The sequence below is a fragment of the Armigeres subalbatus genome, unplaced genomic scaffold, assembly GCF_024139115.2.
Source record: "Armigeres subalbatus isolate Guangzhou_Male unplaced genomic scaffold, GZ_Asu_2 Contig1074, whole genome shotgun sequence".
NCBI lineage: Eukaryota > Metazoa > Arthropoda > Insecta > Diptera > Culicidae > Armigeres > Armigeres subalbatus.
In genome coordinates this window covers 24,601-50,682 of record NW_026941818.1, presented here as the reverse complement: position 1 = coordinate 50,682, position 26,082 = coordinate 24,601, and the positions used below count along the sequence as shown (strand labels likewise).

The 26,082-nt window shown below is 43.4% G+C and overlaps 1 protein-coding gene across 1 annotated transcript in view; it reads right to left on the bottom strand.

Annotated features, from left to right (window-relative positions):
* Positions 1-1,901: 1,901 nt before the first annotated feature.
* The window catches only part of LOC134202173 (serine/arginine repetitive matrix protein 2-like), a 44,748-nt gene continuing 20,567 nt past the window's right edge, over positions 1,902-26,082 (bottom strand). Inside the window, 11 exon segments of the mRNA XM_062677220.1 lie at positions 1,902-9,784; positions 9,846-9,942; positions 9,944-9,971; positions 10,027-10,164; positions 15,840-16,512; positions 16,515-16,568; positions 16,571-16,641; positions 17,830-18,060; positions 18,119-18,391; positions 18,573-18,742; positions 18,813-19,007. Coding sequence (XP_062533204.1) covers positions 2,631-9,784; positions 9,846-9,942; positions 9,944-9,971; positions 10,027-10,164; positions 15,840-16,512; positions 16,515-16,568; positions 16,571-16,641; positions 17,830-18,060; positions 18,119-18,391; positions 18,573-18,742; positions 18,813-19,007 — 9,084 coding nt within the window. The 3' untranslated portion in view covers positions 1,902-2,630.

Sequence of the window (26,082 nt, the reverse complement as noted above, 5' to 3'; positions counted from 1 at the left end):
GCTTACAAGTCTAATATTTCCTATTTTCCAATAATCTTAAGACATTGTACAATATTATCTCATAAAACTAACATGAAAACAATCCTTTTCAATATAAGAATCGTTTATGTTTTCCTTAGCTTTTTTTGTTTCTTTTGTTACCTCTGACCGTAATGTATAATGTTTCAAGTCATACCAAAAGAATCAATGTATTTACAAACTTATCAGTATTTTGATTCTGTTTAATTATTAATCCTAATTCATACGAGGGTACGGTGCAGTCGATTACCAAGAAAATAGATTTTTTTTAAGATTTAGTAACGCATATGTTGATGTTATATAGGTTAAAAAATAACCGTGGGTTTCAATCTGGAATTCTAATGCTTATGCATCTATTCAGGTATGATATTTCGTCCTGCATCGACTATAAGATATTTTCAATCAACTTTTTCATAACTAAGGCATAAGAGTTGGCCTGTATTGTTTTCAGGTCAAGAAAATTGCATAGTAATGTATTTCGAACAATTCATCATTCCGGCGGTATGTGCAGAAGTGAGCTCTTTTGTGTGGTTTCTCTTTTTTCAACAAATAGATTCTTATCACAGCTTATGTCAAAATTCCAGCGTATGAAACTAGTGAAAATGTTTCTTCCATGATTTGTGTTGATAAGGTTGATAATAGCTTCACTGTCTTGTACTTCTAAAATGAGAAAGTGCACAAAAAGATGCGTCAATTTACACGTCCTGTCAGAATGGAAAAGCATTCGTATTCCATGTCAATTATGCGTTACCCTTTTCCTTGTACAGGAAATGGTCTCACCCAACTTGAATAATTGGTGGTGTACGGGCATAGATTTTGACTAAAAGGAAAAGCGTTTTAGTTTTCTAAAATTGTTCCGAAAATAGTGAAAATATTCATTTGATCGAAACCGTTTATTTGATATTCATTGGTTTAATCTCATTACCATCAGACATAGCTGAAAACTAAACAATTTAAGCAGTTAACCTAGTGCACACAAGTAGTAACATTTAATGTGAATCTTTTATTTTACCAATTACCTTCACAGACACACTGGATAATCGCTAGTTGATCTGTGATTGGTTAAGAGAGAAAAAAAAAAACGAAAACGACTCAAATACAACATTTAACAAATATAGACATTTTATTACAGTGCTGAGAGTGCATTTTAAGCTAAACTGAGGTTCAAGCATTGTGCTTGGCTTAGACATTTTTTGCGGTTTGGTTTTTACTCAGCACTACTTTAGCCCTAATTAACGCCTGAATGTACGTACGTAGCTCTAAAGATAATTCACCAGTAATCGCATTAACTTTCAAATAACCACTTAGTGGTTTTCTTTCGGGCACATTGAGTGGAAACCAACATATTTGAATAAATAACAGTAGCAGTCTGCTGTGACCGGTTCTCATCCGAATGAATGATTTTGTTCAAGTTCAAGATTCTATTTCGAAGCACTCGATAAGCTTCGACGTCGGATTGGTAAAGCATTTCTCAAAGTATTGGAAGTATCAATTAAAATTAAAAAAAAAAACACGAATAAAACATACGGTTCCATAAATATTGGATATTGCATTGCTTCAAGTAAAAAAAAATGAAACAATTTTGGCATAAATTTGGCTTACAACATGTTTATGGATGTCGCAGTGCTCTTAAATCGTAATTTCAGAGCATCAGCTTATTTCTACAAAAGCAAATACAAAGAATGACGTAGGAAGAAGCAAATTTAGAATTAAGATAAAATCGCTGAAAATTCTTTTGAAAATAATGTAGCCAAACATATATTCTTTATTCCAAGTAGGTATACAGCTACTTCGTACTGATGGGACACAATTGTAAAGGAAGTAGAATCTGTGCAACACAGATGATCGAAAAGCAAAAGAATAAAAAGCTAGCCCCCAACAACTTCTACGCAACTGCGTAGTATTTAACATGAACAAATATACAAATGAGAAATGCACACCACACTCGGCTTTGAATCAGTTCTTGATATTGCACACATAATTGACTGCTTTTTATAAAATATAGATGATGAAACTACACAAACTAATTTCAGTACACTAATCACGAAAGGATTTTCTATCAAAAAGATACATGCTAAAACTACTTCATAGCACATCTTTAGAAAGGAGGTACTACAAATTACTTTAAAATAGGTAGTACATTATATACAGTATTCACTAGTGTGGTCTCTGTGTTCCAGCAATTTTATCTGAATACGAATAGAAAAAAAAACTGACTTCCACTTGCCATCTTCTAATTACAATTTTCTTGGCAACATCGGAAATATATCTAAATTCAATAAAACAAAACTTTTCTAAAATTAAAATCACTGTTGTCAATACAACATAACATATCGATATTCACAAATATGTCCACTTTGAAGAGTAAAAACGATAGAAATATCCGAAACCGTTCGCTTCTACTGGAAATTGTTTTGATTCCTGCGAGCGCTCCAGGCCACCGATTCGTTCGCTGCGTTACCGGAAGAAATCACGCTAGTAGTGTTGTCACTATTGGTACCACCGGCGTTACTGCAATTAACGATGGTGGATTGCCGTTCCGAAATTCCCGTTGCGTCACCCGCCTTCGGTCGGTTCGTGTCCGTCTGATGGCCGGCGACATCCTGCTGCTGTTATAGCCACGGTGATCGATTCATCGAGTTCATGGCATCGTAGGGTTTGTGCATGCCAAGAGGATGATGGTAGGCGCCCGGTTGGCCATAAGCCACCGGAGGAGGTCCATGGGCGCTCGGTGCACCCAACCCTAGACTTTGGTTCAGCATCATTTGGGCTCGAAGCTCCTCTTGTCGTAGGTACTGTTGATGCAGGGGATCTAGCTGATTCATAAACTGATATGGTGCACGAGAAGAAGGGTGGGAAAGAAACTGGTGGTATGGTGAGGCTGCTGGGGGTGGCTGATGAGCAACAGCAGCAGCTGCCGCAACAGCGGCTACTGCTGAGGCAGTGGACGCGGAAGGATTGAGAGTCTTATCGGATCCATCCGCCGACGCTGTTCCTGAAGAGGCAGCTCCTCGGTGACTAGATGCAAGGTAAGAATACGGATTGGGATTGTTGCGGAATTCGTCTAGATATGGCGAATTTTCGCCATGAAAACTGGAAGGTAGGTTAAGTCCTGCCGGTCCGGTGCCAAAGTTGAAGGCACTGCCCGGGACAACGTTCGCTGTCTTTAGCGAAATAGCAGATGGTTCGGAATTCCCTGTGACGTTGGTGCCAACATTACCAGGAACATTGGGCGTCGTATTGGATTGACTGCTAGCCGAATTGGATGATTGAGATTTTAGACCAGGGTATGCCTGGAATCCTTGATGAGCCGCATTGGGCTGTGGTTGTTGGTGCTGGTGAACTTGCTGTTGCTGCATTTGTTGTTGCATAACCTCCTGCGTATCTTTCTTTTTCCGACTTCGTTTTGGTTTTGCTGGTTCCACTGGAGTAGATGCATTTGCCACTGTGGGGATATTCAATGGTACTTTTTGTGCTTGATTAAGCATATCGTTCCTTTGATGATAGTTTGACCCATACGCACTTGATTGGTCACGTGTCGCAGCATTGTAGGCCATCGTGGTGGCCATTGACGAATTGAACATCTGTTGTAAAGTAGACGTCGTAGAAACTGACGCTGCAGAAGCCCCTGGAGGATGATTTGGCAGATTTTTTCCAAACATGTGAGCTGCAGGAGGGATGTTCTTGTCATAGAAGCCGGATGCACCATCGGATTGGTACAACGATGAAAGAGACGCCAGGTTTCGTAACGCCGGATCCATCAGCGACGTAGACGCAGATCCACTGAATGACTTGTATCCTCCGGAACTGAGATCCATGTTTGCCTGCTGCTGCTGTTGTGGAACATTACTGACTGACCTTTGATCATAAGATGCGGGTACGTTTGCCCTGTTATTACCAACAGCTAGCACATCAGTTTGATTACTTTTCGGTTGCTGTTGATGAGTATGCGACGATTGATGGTGCTGCTGCTGTTGTTGTTGCTGCATATTATAAGCATTCGTCCCGCTCATATCATGGGCCTTATTGACATTAGTTTGCATCTGATCGTATCCAACTGCGCTCGTACCGTATCCCATCTTGGTAAGATCTTGCTGCTGTGCTTGGCTCCCACTTGCCGGGCCACTATCGCTACTGCTTCCAGGAAATCCACGGGGAAAAGTCATTGTAGCTGCGCGATTAAACATGTCAAAAGCTTTCGATTTTGAAATTGAAATATCCATCGGATTCGCATAGCCCATGGCACCCATTAGCTCAAACATCTGTTGCTGCTTCGTAAGCTCTTTCTCCTTGGTCGCATCCGCAATGGGAGGTTTGTTTCCCATATTCATCGGAATGTCTTGCTGTTGTTGCTGCTGAGACTGATTCTTGTTACTGTTTGCGTTACTTTCGTTATTGCCACTTCCGCTGTTGTAGCCCAAGTTGATTAGGTCAGGTACTTTGGTTGTCGAGTTCTTACCAACATTTTGTCCCACGTGGGTATTTTGACCAGTTTGGTCGTAAGCTTGCCTTCCATAGGTGGATGTGTAGGGATTGTTACTGAGTAGATTACTAAGATGACTATGATGCTGCTGTTGCTGCTGACTGGCTTGAGAGTGAGCAGGGGTAAGATTGTTGAGAGCAGAAGTTTGCAGTGGCTGTTGATTTTGCTGCTGACAGGATGAAGGTGTTTGATGGTGCTGTTGCTGCTGCTGCTGTTGGTTGTGTAGTGGCGGTTGCATATGCTGCTGAACATTGTGATGTGCTGGCTGGGGTTTTTGTTGTTGCTGTTGTTGAGGTTGTACTTGTTGTTGTTGGTGATGCATATGAGCTGGGGCAGGGACATTCGAATTCATCCCAATAGAGCTGTCGGATGGGGCTGCGTACTGGTTGTAGTTCGGCTGATGGTGCGGTTGATTCCATGACGCTTGAGTATTCAGTTGTTGTGGAAGTTGTGTTTGTTGCTGCTGAATGGGCAGCTGAGATCCTGTAGTTTGCACTTGCTGCTGTTGTGGTGACATTTGTTGGGGCTGTTGGGAAAGACTATTTACGGGCGATTCAGGAAGAGTAACGCCTGCTGCTGCAGCTGCTTGTTGAGGAGTAATAATTGGAGGGGCTAGCTTCAAGCTGTTGTTAGTAGTTCCTTGGGGAATAGCCGGAAGACTTGATTGAGGCGGTTTCGGAGACATAGGTTGGAAGGGCGACAGCTGTCCCTGGGAGTACGGAGAATTTGGATCCTGTTGTGAATACGGCGAGCTGTGGTTCGACTGTGAGAAAGGCGAATTTGGGCTTTGGTGGATGGGAGTATTTGGTTTCGATGTGTGCTGCTGTTGCTGCTGCGTTTGTGGGGGTTGTTGTGGCTGTTGACTGGGTTTTTGAACCTGTACTGGTTGGCTTTGCGACTGGTGTTGAGGTGTCTGATAAGGCGAAGTCGGCGATGGGTTGAAAGGCGAGTGGCCACTGACGGATTGAGCCGGGCTCTGTTGTACTGAAGATTGAGGTGCTATTGGATTTGTGCTATAAGGAGACAATGGTCCAGTTGATGCCGGAGATGCGATTGGCTGCTGCTGCTGTTGTTGGCTGTAGTTTTGATTTGGTTGTTGCTGTTGGTACGGCGAATTAGGTTGTTGTTGGTAAGGCGATGATTGCTGGTTATGATAAGGAGAATTTGGATTTGTACTGGGACTCATTGATGAATTGTAATCCGACTCCTGGGAAGCAGGTTGTTTGTACTGATCAAAATTTTTGAAGTTATCTACATTTGTGTTACTGGTACTGGGGTTGGCATTGCCGCCATATGAGTAGTTGCCATACAAATTGTTTCCCGCCATTCCCGTATTGGAGCTATACAAATGCTGAGAGTATTGTGGGTACGGTGACGGTAAATCTCTTGGACTACAGCTTTTCTCTGGACTACTCTTCGTAGTAGTATCTTGATAAAATCCAACTTTGATAGCACCATTAAGCGGGTAAGGGCTTTTCTGTGTTTCGTCTATTTTCGGTGAAGTCATAATAGGTGATGCCCCCATTGGACTGGGATAAGGCGCCGGATACACTCCGATCCGTTCATCAATTCCAATTCGTGGACTATCTGGATCCTGACTAAACGAAGATCGCTCCGACACAGTACTGCCCGTAGAAGCCTTTCTCTGCCTAGGAGCAGGCAACGACGGATAGCTTGGGCTTTCTAAACTTGGTACCATCGGCACATTCAACCCTGCCTCAGATGGAGAGGTATTTTCATTACCCTTCCCACTTTCAGATGGAGAATTCTTGCTAACGCTTTCGTCTCCTTCTTCTGATTTTTTGGCTCTTTTCGGTCCCCCGAATGCTTTCAACCACGCACTCAAATTCGGTGTCGCCGACGGTTTTTCCGATTTTGACGCAGCTTTGACTAACTTCTCCGGCGATTCCACTACCTTAGTTGGGTCAATCTTGGCTAGCTCTGCTTTGGCCGCTTTGATATCATCAGCTATAAGAAGTTTATCAGCATTAACATTGTCATCCTTGGAGCTGCTTAATGATTTCTCGCTTTCACTATCTTTCTTATCAACCTTATGTTCCACCACGTCTGATACGTTCTCCTTTTTTTCATCCGCAAAGTTATGCTGTTGTCCCAAACCAAACCCTTCAGTATCCAAAACGGTGCCCAAGCTTAGTTTTGGTTTCGACTCATCGGTCTTAACGATCAATGAATTCTTGACCTCTTTAAGTTTATTAGTCGCTCCACCCAATGGGAACAACTCTTCCGGTTTGTTGAGATTCTGAATGGACGTTAACAAATTTCCTTTAGACTTTCCCGGCTGTAGCCGATCGATTGTTCGATGCACAGTCTCTCTCTTACGAGAACCCAATTGACTTAGCTTTTCCTTCAAAGTCTTCCTCTTGGGTTCTTTGGGTTCCTTTTTCTGCGAGTGTGGCGGGATTATCGGTGGTGGGCCAAGATGAGGACGCTCCGCCGCTGTTGTTGTAGATGCAACGGGAACGGCCGCTGTACTAACCACTGGTTGTTGCATGGGATAAGGTTTCACAACGGGATGAGAAGCAGTAGATATGTTGACATTATTGATAGATTCCTTAATAGGGTTTGGGTCATATGGCAGCTCCTTGGGATACTTCGGTTTAGCTGGTTCCTTTGGTACTGGAAGAGCAGGCGGAATCACCGGTTTTGGAGACGTGGGTAACATTGGAATTGCAGTTGGTAGCGTACTCAAAGATGGAGAAGCTACTGACTGGGCTATAGGTATCATGGGCGCATTGTTTTGTTCCTCTTCAGGGAGCTGGGAAAGCGGTATGGGTTTCCGGAAATCTGCAGCATCGATCTTAGCTGTCACAGAGTCAAGATCGTCCATTATATAGCGAGAAGGAGAGTTACTCGCAGAGCTGTATTCCGAAAATCTCGGCGTGTTTTCTAGCCATTTGTTGATGTCCTTTAGCGTTTGCTCGGTTTCCAACTCCAAAGCCTCCATATTTGCACCGGATGTTTTCGGTTGTTTGCTAGCTGTGCTTGGGTTCGGCTTCACCAACGTGTTGTTCTGATTGGTTTTATTTGCTTTCTGTGTTTGTTTTTTGATTGGATCTGTCTTGCTTTTTGGAGGCTTTGGTATTTTGTCTGGCAACGAGTTTACCGGCGTTGACACCTTCGGTGTAGACATTTCAGCGGGGGAATCATCAATGAAGTCGTATTCATCACTTGGATCCATCTTCCTTTCCGATTCGCGGTTTTCTGCTTTCTCATCCATGTAGGAAGGTCGAGTTTTTTCTACTATGGGAGATGGTTCCAGCGGGGTCCAATCTTTGACGTCCTCCGGCAGTGGAGAATTGCGTTTACATTCACTACTTCGCTCGGGCTTTGTTTTGCTTTTACCTGTTTCTTTGGTTTTGGTAGGTTTTTCTTTCTCCTCTGTAACCTTCGGCTGCTTGCTAGAGATTGATGAGGCACTTGAGCTGGCATTAGTTTGATTAGACTTTTGCTTCTTTCGACTTGCTTCCTGAGGGTTAACTTTCTGTTTTGTTGGTTTTTCGGGAATCAAGGGTGCCGGAGTGTTACTTTGAGGTGTTGCTTTTTGTTGATTACGCCGTCGTTCTTTGATCAAGTCATATTTGTCTCGTATGTCCGGTGTTAAAGGCCTAGTTGGAGCCGGTTCTTCCTCCCCAGTATTACAAAGTTCTTGGTCAAATTCCATAGAATGATCCGACATCGATGAATATGCATCTCTGATAGAAGGCAAAGGGCTCGGTGATCGAGAAAAGCTTCTGGACGAGCTCCTAGTTCTGGGTAGTGTTGTGTATTTGGAAAAATCTTTTGGTTGTTTTATTGAGGCACTTTTAATTTCCTTTTCCACAGGCTTTTTATTTTTGTTTTCTCTCAGATCTTCTACAATGGCTTCCTCTTCATTGCTGGATGAAACCAATGATGCGTTTTCCAAGCTCTTACTTTTGGATTTTTTGCTCTTGCCGTTCTTGGCTTTTGATTTATTCTTTTTAGATTTTTCCTCGTTTTTAATTTTTGTTTTTCCTTTAGTTGCCTTCTGGTTATTTTTCTTATGCTTTTTGCTCTTTTTTCCTTCATCAGCCGCTTGGAGATCATCAGTACTATCAGAAGCATACTCCCGACTATCATTCTTAATCCGTATTTCGTCAATATCAGCAAAATTACTGAGATCTGTTTCCTTGTCATCTTCCTCGTGCATTGGAGGATCCGCGGAAGCTTCTTCTTCACTCAAAGAATCATTTTTCTTATCGACCGCCTTTTTTCTACCACGAGCCTTGACCGGGGAAGGCGTTCCAGAGCTCATAGAAGTATCTAATTGTTTGGAAGACTTCTGTTCCACGGACGCTCGTTCAACGGATTTTTCTTCTTTCCGTCCTTTTTTGGAACGTTTCTGTTTTGTGGATTCTTTTATTTTCTTCGCCGTCGAAGTTGGTACTGGACTAGAAGATCTCGATATTGGTGAAGCTGATCTAGACCTGGACACAGATCGAGATCGAATTGGCGACTTTCGGTGCACTTTCTTACCAACCTCATGCTTCGTCAACTTCTTATCTTCTTTTTTAGACTTTGAACTTTTCTTTTGATCCTTTGCTCTTTCTTCTTTTTTCTTCCCCTTTGAATTGCTTTTCTTCTTACTTTCGTGCACGATGGGCGACGGAGATCGCATTTCTTCTTCAAATTCCGAATAATCTTTCACACTTTTAACATCTGCTTCTTCATCTGCATCCTCCTCTTCAGGGCTCTCTTCATCCTCACCACTGTTCGGTTTGAACTTCTTACTTCTTCCTTTACCTATTTTATCTTTCTCCTTGCGTTTTCGTTTGTGCCCCTTCGTAATACCACTTTTGTTACTTTTGGATTCATCTTCGGCATTCAGTTTTCCCTTTTTGACATTACTGCTGGTACCACTGCTAAGAGTTTTGCTCTTATCGCTGCAATCGTCGGCTTCATGCTTCCCTTTTTTGTGAGAACTTTTTACTTTTCCTTCTTTTTTATCATTTTTAGCATCCTTTACAACGCTGCTGCTGCTGATGCTACTGTTTTTAACGTTGTTACTTTTTTTGCTGCTGCTATCGCTTTTGTTTTCATTCGTATGTTTACTATTGTTAACAACACTGGTACCGCTGCTCCCGGGAGAGTCACTAATGGTTTTCCCGCCACTATTTCCGAATGGTTTCTCCTTGAAGATCGGATATTCGAGGGTTTGCTCTTCGTCCGAGGAATTTGAATCGAAGTACTTCTTCTTCGCTTTTTCGAATGCCAACTGCAAGTTATTCACCATTTCGGTATATTCTGTCAAAGCATAATCGGTTAGAATTGAAGGAATATTTGCCTGAAATTTACTTTCACTTACCATTTGCTTGGCCGTTATAAAGCCGACAGTTGTTTACTATCAGCTTAAAATCATTGCGGAAGTCACTGAATGTTAGATACTCCCCGTTGTCCAGCTTCTTCTTCCATCTTTTGCAGATCCATCGGTCTGTAATATTTTCCAATTTGCGTTATACTTATAGAAGAGCAATTTGAAAACCTACCTCCTAATGATCGAATAATAGCGCGGTGCGATGTCCTCGTCGACCGGATCCACGAATGGCCAAGCGTCATCATGGTTTTTGATGTATTCCAAAACTTTATGCATACCGATCTGCAGGACCTCTTCGGTTTCCGTAAAACTAAACGACAACGAAATTAAAGTGGAGGTGGTCGTGGTAGTGAAAAAACTTGTTCTATTTTGATATAATTTGGTGCAACAAAAGGTGTGTCGGTTCCATTTTCACGTCCGTTGATGACCCCGGAGTTTTATGGTGCGATGATATTTATAAGACATTGGTGAATTGTGATGAATACCATGGTCCGCCGTCAGGGATGAATACCATTTTCCAGGTTGAGGTGATCATAGAGCACACATTTGTTTGAAAGGTCGGTTAGAACACAATCGTGCAGGTTTATTCCATCAATTCAATGGATTTGTGCATTCCGTCACGCGTGTAGGTTGGTTTTGTTATGTACAAGGTAACGACAGGGAGAAAAAGGGGGGTCATTTAGTCCTAATTCAAATATTTGAAATGAACTACATTCGGTAAACTTTAACTACGAAAATAACATGCATGCATTTAATATCAAAATGTTAAGTGGTACATATCTGAATGGCAACATTTTCATAAGATCGCATAAGACTTTGCATCAAACCATTTCGAGGTGTAAAATTTCACGTTGTTTCGCGGTTGCTCTACACGGTTTTCATTCTTTCTTAAATCGCATAGCATCCTCAACCATGACATTCACCTATCTAAATTGTGCATTAGGGGAAAGTGGGGCAAGATCCCCATATGGGGCATGACAGCCACCGTTGATTATGACTAGAGTGAGCATTATATTCACATTTACGAGGAATGCAGCAGGGCTGTTACAAACTGAGCAAATTCCATTCCGCGAAATTCGCGACTAACAAAATGAAATCCGCGACTGCAAAACAAAACGATCGTGGTAACGAAGGTTCCCTAGATTTGGAACTATCCAAAAACATACGAGCATGCTTGATTTGTTTTTCTATGACACTGCCCCGAATGTCACTAACCCGAACGCCAGTACCCCGAAAAACTATTGCCCCGAATAACCCATTACCCCGAATGGTCACTACTTCGGATTATCATTACCCCGACTGACCATTGCCCCGAATTTGTCAAAAAATTTAAAAAAAACATGTGCTCACTTTCTTGCTCACTTTTATACTTCATTAGATCGCGTTTCAATAATTAAGTTGAAAATAGAAACTAATCAGTCAAAAATGACATATACAAATTGTTTAAAGTATGAGTCATTTACTCACTCGTCTTATTCCGAGCTACCGCGTTGTTTAATACAGCGTACACACCAGTCAAGCAGTTTGACGAACATTGACTCCACCTCAATAAAACGCTTGCTGCTTTGTTTGAACCTGTTTGAACGTGTGTGAAGTTGTTCGAGCAATTATTTGACAGTTGGCGGCTCGGTTGGAAAAAATCAAGCTACTGACATCCTATTGTTTAGCCTATCGCCAGATCGTAGTCAGAATGTCCAGGGCTATAATTTTTTTTTTTCATACTGCGTTTCAATGATGACAGCGGGCTATGTCTATTGATTATGATGACACCGCGCTTGTCACCGGCACGGAAAAAATTAAAACGGTTTGATTTTGGTTTGTGTTGTCGGGGGCGGAGTCATGGTTCGCCGAACATTTTTGAGCATTTGTACTGAAGTTGCACAAACCCCCATATATTTACTTGATGGTTGGTGCTCAAGTTGGCACTTCGGTCGTTCGTGTGTGATATTGTTGGTCGAATAAATTGATTGTTCGTGCCGCTGTTGGTAAAACTTGATGAATGTTTGAATAAACGAGAGGTGGAGTCAATGTTGGTTAAACTGCTTGACCGTGTGTACAAAAGATATTTTAGTTACTAGATAAAGATTGTCGCTGTCGTCGCTGTCTGGAACATATTTTGCTGGCGAGGATAGGGGATCTAAATGTCAATGAAGGAAAAATACATACGATATGACAGTTTAGTACCACACATTTTTCGTACAGCAGAACAAAGGGAACCGAAGCGACAATCTTTATCTAGTAACTAAAATATCTTTTGTGTGTACGCTTCATAAAAGAAGGTAACATTTTCTTTTTCGCGTGTGTCATTGTCTTTTAAAGAAGGAAGCATTATTCTGGAGAAGCGGATGCTTTGAAAGAAGGTGTCATTTACTCTTTCACATTAGTTTGGGCAAATGCGTGCTTTAAAAGGAGAGGCGATTCGTTTGCGTTTGATAGTTTTTCCATGGGAAATGTGCCAAACGTAACGCAACGTATCCTATGTGCGACCCTCTTTATTCTGGGCCAGCACGTGTTTTAAAGGTAGACATGTGCGCCGATCCACTTTGAACCGGCGGCGGCGTGAACGCTATTTTCCAACGGCGGCAACAGCTTAGGCGGCGCCACGCCGCGGTTGTTCTCTCGTCTCGTGCATTAATAGCAATGAGCATAATTTATATTGTACGCTGTTAAATAATCCTTTAAGAGTACAATGAGAAAATGCATCCGTTAGGAATTTCGTTAGGAATTTCTTTACTTTCTCTCCAGGAATTCTTCAACAGTTCGTCCGGAAGGGTTCTTTATTCCTAGTTCCAGCCACAAAGCGAGGCCATAGAAGGTGACTGGATCCATTTCGTGGGACAGTGAAAGTTTTTTTGTTCTTCCTTATACCTATGAGCATCATCGAGCTAGTGTTGACATAGGAATGCAAAAATAGTTAATCTTCTAAGAAACCTCGCAGATAAAAACTGTAGAAATGCTTGATGAGCACCAAGCTGTGATACGGCAATTTCCAAATGGGGGATGCAATGCCAACAAAAACGATCAGATGAGAATATTCCTAAAGGTCTGAAAATCCTTCAAAAATTTTACATGGGAATTTTCCAGTAGTTTCCCATACAGAAATTCTAGGACACGTATTATTCATTCCACAGAGCTTCTGGAAAAAGGAATCTCTAAAACTCATAGATAAGGAATTCTTGGAGTGAATTAAGAAACTGATGGAATAAACCACCATTCCCTTACAATTTTACTGAAATTCTAGTGGAAGGAACTTTTTAGAAGTCCTATCGAAAGAATTCCCAAGAATACAATGAAAAGAAATTTCCTATAATTCATAGGTGAAGATTTCCTCATATTTCGTGAGGAAGCAATTCCCCAGAGTTATAGAGAGATAATAATCTAGAATTTTTAGGATGAGGTGAATAATTCGCCAGGATCCTCAGAGGATAAATTCCTCCAAATTCGTTAAGGAGAATTCATCTTAATGTCTGGAAGAGGGATTCCACAAAATTCGTGTGTGAGAAATTGCCCTGACCTTTGATGGGACAAAATTCCTAAATATGTTTTAGGAGAATTTCTGTAGAAGGAATTCTTGTAGGATAAATGTTTATTTATTTATCTATCTTTATTTCTTATGTCTCCTTCTTATTTCTTTTTAATTACTTATGTCTCAATGACTATAAGGATAAAAATGTATGCAAAATCTAATTATTCTATGTACAAACATGGATAAAATATGCTCATAATACAGCAATCAGAATACATAAGAAACACATCAATACAATTAAACAGGACATATCAATCTTCAGTTTTTGTGTTAATTTGTGCCTCAAAAGTATGCTGCAAAAAGTCGTTGTAGAGTAGCTGGCAAGTATTCCACAATTAATGTATAACGAGTTCCTACAATTCCTGAAGGAGAATTTCTCCAAAATATCTGGGGTAGATTTCACGTGAGTTTTTGAAAAAGGAAAACGTTTCGGGGATGGGGGGTGGATGGGGCTTCGTGCTGCAGTTCTTAAGTTTTTTTTTGGTGGAATTATTCCCCATAATTCTTGAATGGGTAAGTTCTCAGACCTCCTGAGGAAGGAAATCCTCAGAATTCCTCGAGATGGAAGAACGATTGGAAAATCAGTTTCCCAGAGTCCATGGAGCAGAATTTTTTTAGTGTACTAGAGAGATTTTTTAAAATTAAAGAAAAATGACAGTCTGCAGGGGGACAAAGACCTGAACTCCTTGGAGGATGAATTCCCAATAATATCTGAAACTATAAATGATCGGAACTGATTAATTATTTGCAACAAATGAATAATTATTCGCTGGTGGCAGAGATCCCAGAATTTCAAAATCTCAGAAATTAATCTTCCAGAGTTCCGGGAGAAGAACCCACACTTCAATGCCACCTGGAAAATCACGTAGATCAGACAGAATGAACTTTCTGCCGACTTCATCTGCCGAAGGTAACCTGGGAATGGCTAACAATAATATAAAAAGGCTATACAACCGTAAAACGCACCTATTTGACAACCTCGCCCTGACACAGAAAAACAAATTTCTCAGCCCGTACCGCTAGTGCCTATCGACACTGGAAAATATTTCGTTAAAGCTACATTACCTGCAGCCGCGGAGGAAGGAATTATGAACCCATCATCGGACAGATGTGGTCAAGCTGCTTCCCGACTTAGCCCACCGTCAATTAACTCTCAGGTATTGATAGGAGGACAATCACAGCCCTTGTCGCTAGAACTTTTTGGAAATCGCGCACCAATCCAGATTCTAAGTCAGAACTATTTTGTCACTGGATTTACATCGCCAGAAGTTCCCGAGCAGGAAACCCCTTGCCAACCACCGAAACCCAGTTTTCAAGTTGCTTGCCAGCTTACTCCGCCGGCGATTCGCCTTTAAGTTCCCTCAGTTGGACAGTCACAGTACTTCCTATGCGATTCGTTCTTCGCTAGTACTTCCTGGAAATCCTCCAAAATTCGAGGTTCCAAGTGCAACCTATTTTGTCACTGGATTAACAGCAACATCATCAAAAGCTTCTGCATCTGCGGAGTGCCCGGAATGCATAGGCGAGGTGAAGTCGGCGGAACATGTGATGTTTGCATGCCCGCGATTCGATATTGAGCGAAACGACATGGTGCTTGTCAGCGGCCTGGATTTGACCCCGGACAACGTCATCGAGAGAACGTGCCGGGGCGAGGATATTTGGAATGCGGTGAACACAGCAGCTCAGACTATGTCGAAGCTGCAGCGATGGTGGCGTTTTGAACAAAATCAGCAGCTACAGTAGGGACATGTCGCGGGTGGGGTGCGGGGACCTCAGTATGTAAGTACAGAGGTAATTGCGGTCCATGAGCGATTGTTATTGCCGGGTTGCTCGTCTCCTAAGTGAGTTACTGGTACAGACCGTTAGGATACTGTCATGGGATGCGATCGACGGGTGGTGAGGTTGCCACCTTTAAAGTCTATGGGTTTTAAAACGCCTTGTTCGTTAGCAAACGTGTTAGTGTTCTCAATAGCCTTCCCCCTTTGAAGTATTAAATAATTGCGGGCGGTACGGACTGACGAAAAGGTTTTGGTTTTAGTGGGTCGGTGAGCTTTTTTATAACACCCATCTTCACACTACATGAGTTAAACTCCTCGGGTGTCTGTTTGCAGATTTCCGTTAAAAAAAAATGACATACGAGAATAAAAACTAACAACAATTGACTATCAGATCACGTTTTAATGGTTATGAAGAGAGAAAAAATGTTTGAAGATGGAAGTGAACGAGAATATCAACGATTTATGGTGAGTCGACTGTATGATGATTTCTTTATTTTGTTATTAAGACAAGAAACTAATCATTGAACTTTTTAAAATCAAATGGGACACATAATTGTATTAGCATTTACAGCATTAAACAGCTACGCCTACTTTGCATTGTTAATATGAGTATAACATTACTAAATAAGCCACGCATTCTCCAAGCAAATGATGATTAAATATTTTCCAAATAAAACTCACACTTCTGAAGCTTTGCTCTTCTTTTTCCTTCCACTGGTACTGGTAGTTCCACCGCTGCCAGCAACGGCAGTCGATTCCCCACTCTTGCTACTCGAGCTGTTACTCGACGTTTTCGGTGGTGGAGTTTCGGTGAACGGCAGGATTACCGGTCCTGTGACCGATGACAGCGAATTGTTGGTTTGCCGCCCGGGCAGTTTGGTCGTAGTTGGGGCCATGTTTCGATTGTATTGTAACAGTCCTTCAATCTCTGCACTCAATTTGGACTTTCGCTTCACTGGTTCACTGGCCGTCGGCAGAGGGCACTCTTCCTCTGGCTGTGATGCTGATGGAGGCGAAGGCGTGGGGGTTGGCGATGGTGTCTTTTCACGCTGCTCACGACTGCTGATCCCACTGCTGGTTGTGGTCGTCCCACTGGCAACACTAATACTTGACCCAACTTCAGTAAAGTTTGTAATGTTCACTTGATCGACGACGATCACACTTGCACTGTCCTCTTCGAGATCTTCTTCGTCGTCGATGTTTTCTTCGTTATCTTCCTCTAACACTTCGTCGGGATCTTGCTTGGAAGCACCCGGGTGCACTTCAATGTCCGCACTTGAACTCGGTTCGGAGCCTAGCTCCGAGGAAGGGGAAGCGGGTGGATTACTAACAATAACGGTTGCGGAATGTTTCGCCCACCAGACGAGTGTTTTCTAAAAGTTAGACATTCGCTTTCTTTTGGCTGAAAATAAAATCACTCGTGAGAGGTTCTGGCGAGCTGGCATAGGTGGATACTATACTTGATACCGAATTCGAACGTGACCTAGAATAGATGGAGAGAAGACGATGGGAAACTTGATATTAGAATATTTGGTTTGCTGACGGTATATAAGCAAGGAGTTACCCACGTGGCATAGCACCGTTGTCATAGCTGAGGAATATACTGGAGCATTATGTTCAAGAAGCTTTTAATTACTCTAGAATATTAAAAATAGTTGTTTTGTTTTCGACGTTCAATACTAACTACCTATAGAAAAAAATATCGATCAATTTTGATTGCATGAATTTAAAAAAATGTTGAATTTATTCCGAATCGCGATATTTGTATCTTTTTAAAATGTACTAATATAAAATTCGTGTCAAATCGCAATTGTTTTGTTTACGCGCTCAGCATTTTAAACCAAATAATGAATACAAAAACGGTTGTAGTCGTAGTGCCAAATGTTTATTTGGCATAATTTTAAGAATATGATATAAATAAAAGAATGCGAACAACAAGTAACACAAAGGGACTAGCCTCTAGCAATTATGTTCTGGTCAATATCTGTAGAGCACAATATTATCTTGAACAAATTTTTTAAACCGCGATTATATTATCCAGAAGCAAAATTTAAAATCATGTCAACAGATGGCTGTGCTTCTGTCTAAATTCTAACAGATTTTATAAAAAAACTACATTGAAAAGCAACTACATCTGTTGCAGTTGGGGACAATCAATTGTTTCATGATAGGTTTATCCTGCTGGTTAAAGTTGTCAATGCCTTGTTATCCTATTTTTTTATTTACATAGTAACAATTTAATTCTTTTACCAAATATTCGTTGCCTTATGCCATGTGAGTTTCCCCTTATAAGCAGTATGTTGAACTTCAAAAAAGCAAAAATGAAAATGAAATGAACGAATGAAAATAAAATAGTTGAGGAAATTTAGTCACTTAACTAAAGGAAAGAAATAAAAATGAAATGATGATTTTAACATCATGCATACATACAGCAACTAACGATAGAAGAGGATACAAAATAACATCTATTCAATCACGGGACAGCTCTCATATGAACTAGACTTTTGAAGACAAATTTTGCGCTTAGAGAGATCAATGGTGGTCTAGTGATTGATTGGCTGACGCTGTAGATGTTATTATATTTTGGTGTTGTTTTGCTCTTCTCTTGCGTGTTTTTTTTTTGGTTTGATGTGTTTGGCTTTATAATAGCTTAATATCTCTGGTTCCTAACCGTCGTTCGGCGCGTTTAGCTCTGTCTTCAGCTAGCCTAGCCTTTTGATCGGCTAATATTTCTTTTTGGGGTCGGAAGTCCTCTGGTTCTGGATCGCACTTTCCTTGGAGCTTGCGCTGTTCTTTGAGTAGTGCTTTCTGAGCTTCTTCGACCTCTTTCTGGCGAAAATGATCGGCTAGGCGACGTTCTTCGTAGACCTTGATACGGGATGAGGTACGTCGCTCTAGAAGCCTACAATGGAAAAGGATGTTATTGATTGTCTATATTCAACATTGGATAATGAACATACTTATTCCTTCTCTCGCGCTCTTTATCGCGGAAGATTTTTGGTATGTTCGGAAGAAAATTCTCTTCCAACTGATGTAGCAATGCGCGCTCGTTTTCGTGTTTTGAGCGCTTGAACTTGCCAGCCAGATTCCTCCAGTCGTCTTCAGTAAAGCAAATGACTTGCCAAACAGACCGCTTTGCTGATTTGCTACCCTTACCAGTTGGAACGTCGTAATCTTCCCGGTAGAGTCTTGTGCCGAAGAAGTACCAGTAAGCAGATCCTTTACTGTCGAAGCTGTATAAAAATAAGACGAAAATAATACAAGAGTCACGACCTAAGTGAACTGTTTGGCACTTCATCTCATAGTTCCCATGTTCAAAGAATATTTCTATGTTTCTCGATAATATGTTCAGTGAGATGGAAAACGGAACAGTTCCCTTGTATATTGATAAAAATTGTACTTCTACACACTTACCCTAATGGCTCGACTCGCAAACTGTCGGCTTCGAGGTTGGCAAATCTATTGAAAACGTCGGCAGAGTCCAAGCGAAAGTCACACAGGTACTTTAAAATAAGGATCTTGGTGCGAAGCGGTAGCTTTTCAAAATCAGTATCCTCGTTGAACGGATTGTCGATGTTATATTCCTGTGAACAGATTTTTTTTTTAAATTTAGTACTTACTTCATATTTCGATTCCGAGTTATCTCTTGATTACCTGACATTTCTGACGAAATAATCGCCTCAGGAACATCTGATAGTTACTCGGGCTGATGTGTGATACGATCTGGCTGAGCGTGTCACAACCCTTCAGCAGAGCAACAATGAGATCCGGCAACAGGCGAGCGCTGTAGACTTTTAGATCAACCTCGCTCTCGGTGTCGACATCGGTCAGAAGAGCTTCCTCCAAATCCTGTCGAACAACAGAAGGATGAATAAATATAGGACAACTTTTTAGTAAATTTTAGTAAATTAAAATTAGCTTGGGTGTCATATGGCTACCACTTATGCCTCATACGCAGAAGATTGTGGGTTTAATCCCATGCCCGTTCAATATCTTCTACTTTGTAACTTTACATATACAGGATGTCGATTCAGAATTAAATTCCCGATTATAGGGATTAACACTAAAAAATTATCATATCAGATCAGAAAACCATTAAGAAACATTAATGACGTAACGCAAAAATCAGGCATTTCACCCCCCGCCCCCTATGTCACACTTTTTGTTTGAAGCATTTGAAATTTTTGTATGGATTGTCACATTTCTCAACGTTCCTTCAAATATCCTTCAAGTATACTCTGAAGAACTCCACTAAAAGTTCATGATAAAATTCCAAATACAGTAAAAATGCCTATTAAACCAGCCTTTTTCAGCAGGTAAGTTGGCCCACGCACTTTCTAAGTGCAACAGGATAAATCGGGGTATTCCATGCTAAAAAAGATCCCTCCGGTCGCTAAGGACCATTTTCTCAAAATCTTCAACGATCTTTGCGAAAACCGCACCTTCCCGGACGACTAAAGGAAAAGTTTTGTTGTGCCCATCCCGTTGGGCCGCGTTACAAGCCGAGATACATCTAAGTTTAGATCAATCTCCCCTAACCTCTTGGGCGTTCAAAACCGAGAGAATGTTTAACCGGCGACTCAGCAAGAAATTAGAAGCCGAAGGAAGGTTCGTTTACCGTCAACACGATTTTAGACCAGGTCATTGCACCAGCACATATTTTGCCAACAAGGGCAGTGAGCTCCAAAAAGCGTATGAATAAGGCATGCATGTTGACCTTGTATCACTTGATATTGCAAAGGCTTTTGACAGGATCTAAACACCCTTGGTCCTTAGCAAACTCAAAGAGTGGGGTATCACAGGCAACATGTTTGCTTTCGTTAAAAACTTCCTCACCCGACGAACCTTTCAAGTGTTAATTTGCGACACAGCATCAGACGAGTTTCCCGAAGAAACCTGCGCTGCCGTAATCTGAAAAAGTGACGTATGCGCCAAATCACAACATACATGTTTTCCATTTTTCTGTTAAAGAACTCGATGAGTACTACTCGCTAAAACTTTTTTTGGAAAATGGCATATACGTTACTTTTTCCGATTACGGCAGTGCGTTCACCAAGGGTCGGTCCTAGTGGTAACGCTCTTCCTCATCGCTGTGGACGGGGTTTTTATTGTTCTATCAGCGAATGTGTACGTACTCGTATATGCTGACAGGACACCTGGAAGGACCAGGATCAAAACTCAGACGACAGTAAGAACCATTTATCGCTAACAATACACGGTTCGAGGCCGCATCTCTCCATCCTCGAATACGCCCCACGCTCGCCAAGTCGCTCTGCACCTGGTCTGCCCATCTCGCTCGCTGCGCTCCACGCCGTCTCGTACCTACCAGATCGGAAGCGAACACCATCTTTGCAAGGTTGCTGTCCGGCATTCTTGAAACATGTCCTGCCCATCGTACCGTTCCGGCTTTAGCTACCTTCTGGATACTGGGTTCGCCGTAGAGTTGAGCGAGAGCTCGTGGTTCATTCTTCGCCGCCACACACCGTCTTCTTGCACACCGCCAAAGATAGTCCTAAGCACCCGTCTCTCGAATACTCCGAGTGCTTGCAAGTCCTCCTCGAGCATTGTCCATGTTTCATGTCCGTAGAGGACATTACACATTTGGTGCGGTGGCGAATCTTTTTTGACCGCAGTTTCTTCTGGAGCCCGTAGTAGGCCCGACTTCCACAGATGATGCGCCTTCCTATTTCACGACTAACATTATTATCAGCCGTTAGTAAGGATCCGAGATAGACGAATTCCTCGACCACCTCGAAGGTATCCCCGTCTATCGTAACACTGCTTCCCAGGCGGGCCCTGTCGCGCTCGGTTCCGCCCACAAGCATGTACTTTGTCTTTGACGCATTCACCACCAGTCCAACTTTTGTTGCTTCACGTTTCAGGCGGGTGTACAGTTCTGCCACCTTTGGGTAAATGCAAATGTTCGACCGACAATGTCCATGTCATCCGCGAAGCAAATAAATTGACTGGATCTGTTGAAAATCGTAACCCGGCTGTTACACCCGGCTCTCCGCATAACACCTTCTAGCGCAATGTTGAACAACAGGCACGAAAGTCCATCACCTTGTCTTAGTCCCCGGCGCGATTCGAACGAACTGGAGTGTTCGCCCGAAATCTTCCCATAGTTTTGCACACCATCCACCGTTGCTTTGATCAGTCTGGTAAGCTTCCCAGGGAAGCTGTTCTCGTCCATAATTTTCCATAGCTCTACGCGGTCTATACTGTCGTATGCCGCCTTGAAATCAACGAACAGATGGTGCGTTGGGACCTGGTATTCACGGCATTTTTGAAGGATTTGCCGTACAGTAAAGATCTGGTCCGTTGTCGAGCGGCCGTCAACGAAGCCGGCTTGATAACTTCCCACAAACTCGTTCACTAATGGTGACAGACGACGGAAGATGATCTGGGATATCACTCTGTAGGCGGCATTAAGGATGGTGATCGCTCGAAAGTTCTCACACTCCAGTTTGTCGCCTTTCTTGTAGATGGGGCATATAACCCCTTCCTTCCACTCCTCCGGTAGCTGTTCGGATTCCCAGATTCTGACTATCAGTTTGTGCAGGTAAGTGGCCAGCTTTTCCGGGCCCATCTTGATGAGCTCAGCTCCGATACCATCCTTACCAGCGGCTTTGTTGGTCTTTAGCTGTTGAATGGCATCCTTAACTTCCCTCAAGGTGCGGGCTGGTTGGCTTCCATCGTCCGCTGAACTGACGTAGGCATCTCTTCCGGTGCCTTGACTTTCACTGCCTGTACCCTCAGCGCCATTCAAATGTTCCTCGTAGTGCTGCTTCCACCTTTCGATCACCACACATTCGTCCGTCAATATGCTCGGCTCCCATACTTATCCCGGCACATTTCGGCTCGCGTCACGAAGCCTTTGCGGGATGCGTTGAGCTTCTGGTAGAACTTGCGTGTTTATTGAGAACGGCACAGCTATTCCATCTCCTCGCACTCCGCTTCTTCCAGACGGCATTTTTTCTCCTAAAAAAGGCGGGTCTGCTGTCTCCTATTCCGTCTATAACGTTCCACGTTCTGCCGGGTACCTTGCTGCAGCGCGACCGCCCGCGCTGCGTCCTTCTCCTCCAGAATCTGTCTGCACTCTTCGTCGAACCAATCGTTCCGTCGACTTCGACCCATATACCCGACGTCGTTCTCCGCTGCGTCGTTAATGGCTGCTTTGACTGTATTCCAGCAGTCCTCAAGAGGGGCCCCATCGAGCTCACCCTCTTCCGGCAACGCTGCCTCGAGATGCTGCGCGTATGCAGTGGCGACATCAGGTTGCTTCAGTCGCTCTAGGTCGTACCGCGGCGGTCGTCGGTACCGAACATTGTTGATGACGGATAGTTTGGGCGCAGTTTAACCATCACCAGATAGTGGTCAGAGTCGATGTTAGCGCCACGATATGTCCTGACGTCGATAATGTCGGAGAAGTGCCGTCCATCAATCAGAACGTGGTCGATTTGTGATTCTGTCTGCAATGGTGATCTCCAGGTGTACCGATACGGGAGGCTGTGTTGGAAGTAGGTGCTGCGAATGGCCATATTCTTGGAGGCGGCGAAATCAATTAGTCGTAGGCCGTTTTCGTTCGTCAGCCGGGGACCTGGTATTCACGGCATTTTTGGAGGATTTGCCGTACGGTAAAGATCTGGTCCGTTGTCGAGCGGCCGTCAACGAAACCGGCTTAATAACTTCCCACGAACTCATTCACTAATGGTGACAGACGACGGAAGATGATCTGGGATATCACTTTGTAGGCGGCATTAAGGATGGTGATCGCTCGGAAGTTTTCACACTCCAGCTTGTTGCCTTTCTTGTAGATGGGGCATATAACCCCTTCCTTCCACTCCTCCGGTAGCTGTTCAGTTTCCCAGATTCTGACTATCAATTTGTGCAGGCAAGTGGCTAGCTTTTCCGGGCCCATTTTGATGAGCTCAGCTCCGATACCATCCTTACCATCTGCTTTATTGGTCTTTAGCTGTTGGATGGCATCCTTAACTTCTCTCAAGGTGGGGGCTGGTTGGCTTCCATCGTCCGCTGAACTGTCGTAGTCATCTCCTCCGCTGCCCTGACTTTCACTTGCCCGTACTCTCAGCGTCATTCAAATGTTCCTCATAGTGCTGCTTCCACCTTTCGATCACCACACGTTCGTCCGTCAAGATGCTTCCATCTTTGTTGGAAGTTCTATCAGATGCGTTGAGCTTCTGATAGAACTTGCGTGTTTGTTGAGAACGGCACAGCTGTTCCATCTCCTCGAACTCCGCTTCTTCCAGACGGCGTTTCTTTTCCTGAAAAAGGCGGGTCTGCTGTCTCCGCTTCCGTCTATAACGTTCCACGTTCTGCCGGGTCGCTTGCTGCAGCGAACGCCCGCGCTGCGTCCTTCTCCTCCAGAACCAATCGTTCCGTCGGGTTCGTCAGACATACCCGACGTTGTTTTCCACTGCGTCGGTAATGGCTGCTTTAATTGTATTCCAAGAGGCTCCTCAAGAGGGTCCCCTACCCTCTTCCGGCAACGCTGTCTCGAGATGCTGCGCGTATGGCAACATCAGGCAACATCAGTGGCAACATCAGGTTGCTTCAGTCGCTCTAGGCCGTACCGCGGTGGTCATCGGTACCGAACATTGTTGATGACGGATAGTTTTGGGCGCAGTTTAACCATCACCAGATAGTGGTCAGAGTCGATGTTAGCGCCACGATAAATCCTGACGTCGATAATGTCCGAAAAGTTCCGTCCGTCAATCAGAACGTGGTCGGTTTGTGATGCTGTCTGCAGTGGTGATCTCCAGGTGTACCGATACGGAAGGCTGTGTTGGAAGTAGGTGCTGCGAATGGCCATATTCTTGGAGGCGGCGAAATCAATTAGTCGTAGGCCGTTTTCGTTCGTCAGTCGGTGGGCGCTGAACTTCCCAATAGTCGGTCCTCCTCTTGGCCAACCTGAGCGTTCAAATCTCCTATGATGATTTTTACTCACGTCCCAGCTGCGCGTAGAAATGGGTCCTTATCATCATCAGTGCTTCCGGAGTGGGGGTATGGATGTTGATTATGCTGAAGTTGAAGAACCGGCTTTTGATCCTCAACCTGCACATTCTTTCATTGATCGGCCACCACCCGATCACGCGCCTTCGCATATCGCCCATCACTATGAAAGCTGTTCCCAGCTCGTGTGTGTTGCCGCAGCTCTGGAAGAATCCGGGTTCAGGTATTATAACTCCACAGGAGACTTAACCTAACCTTGAGGGCATTGGCTGGCACGACCATAGCTTAATCGCCGCTGCAGCTGGCAGACCACTCATGCGACCGTCGAGTCTGAGTCATTGGGTTCCGACGCTATAATCCACTGCAAGAAACGCCTTTCCAAATTGATCACGCGGTCATCGACTCAAGCTCGCTATTCGCCGCTCGGCGGAAACCTAAAAGACGTAATATGTGCTTGCCTTTGCGGCCATCATCCTTAGGACTATTCTGACTATCAAGCATATATTACCTATCTCTCGGTGAATTCTGACGAAAAATTAAAAGTAAATTTCTACTGTCTTTTCCACAAGCCGACTTTCGACCGTCCAGAACTAGCCGTGAGCGACCCTATGCAAGCTGCATCGTGTGAATTCGTGAATTCGAACACCTTTGGTTTATGTTGGTAGTCCATAATTAATGTGATTGATGTCTCTCGCTTGTTTGTTCACTTTGAATTGAAAAATATGTAACAAGCAAAAAACATTTGGCTCGTTACCTTTCTCTCTCTCTCGAGAAATTTTTTTATCCCTAACTGAACCATCTCTGGCGGATAAAAGTTAAGTAACAGCATGGTGCTTCCATATTTCAACGTAATTATCCGAATCTGTGCATCGAGTTCAAAACAACGTCTACAAAGAATGATTAATTTACGTGCATCCAGAAGATTCATTAGTTAAATTTAAAGAAATAAATATGTTCATTCCACCACTATGTGCTATATTTTTCACCCTCGCTTAGTTTTTGGATGAGGTTTAAGAAATTGGGTGATATCACTAAAGAAATAAGCGGAATTGATGTTCATTTACTGAGTCAAACATTATTATACGAATAGTTGTCCTTAAATTATTCGAAATACATGCAGAAGTGCAATGGTTGTTATGTCAACTATGAAATCATGGGCAGAACAGAGCCACCAACATAACGTGTTCTATTTACCGGAATCTCGTCAACACTCTCTCGCCCGTCTTCAACAACTACGTCTGGTTATCTGGTTATCAGGCCTGCATCCGTCCACCCCCTGCTGAAGCTGCATGCGTTGACGCCGGCATTCTTCCCTTCCGACATCGGGTTCTGATGACCATCTGCCGCAAAGCCGCCTCTTTTGCGGCTGCCACTTCAGGAGAATTAGGGATCCCTCTCCTCGACGATGCTTACCGGGAATGTTGCCGGCACCGGTCTCCCCCCAGTGGCTCGGGTCCACTGGCACGGAGCGAGAAGCTGGCTTTAATGCTTCCTGCCAGGATCGACCACACCATTGCCACCCCGTTCAGAAGTGGAGAAAACACTGACGAATGAGGAAGATCTGTTCTAGAACTGTTAGGAACACGGCTCCGGAACCATGAGATCCGTTACACCGACGGATTCGTCTACACCCGCTCCGTACCGCTGGCCGACGTTAAAAAGTGAATAAGAAGTGTCTTCGGCCAGAATTGGGCACGGATTTGGAGCAGCAACAGGAGCAAGTCATGAACAGTGTAGAGCACTTCATCTACAGATGTCCCCAGATGTCCATATTCTGCTTTTTGAAGGATGCTGGACTCTATTAACAAGTCTAAACAAACACAACCCTCCACACCCACCAAAGATTCATTTTCGGGAACAAGGCCCTCTACCGACGCGAACGGACCTTCTTTCGAAGCTTTCCATGAAAGGACTGAATGATCCAACAGGATCCATTAAGGCAGACCCTAAA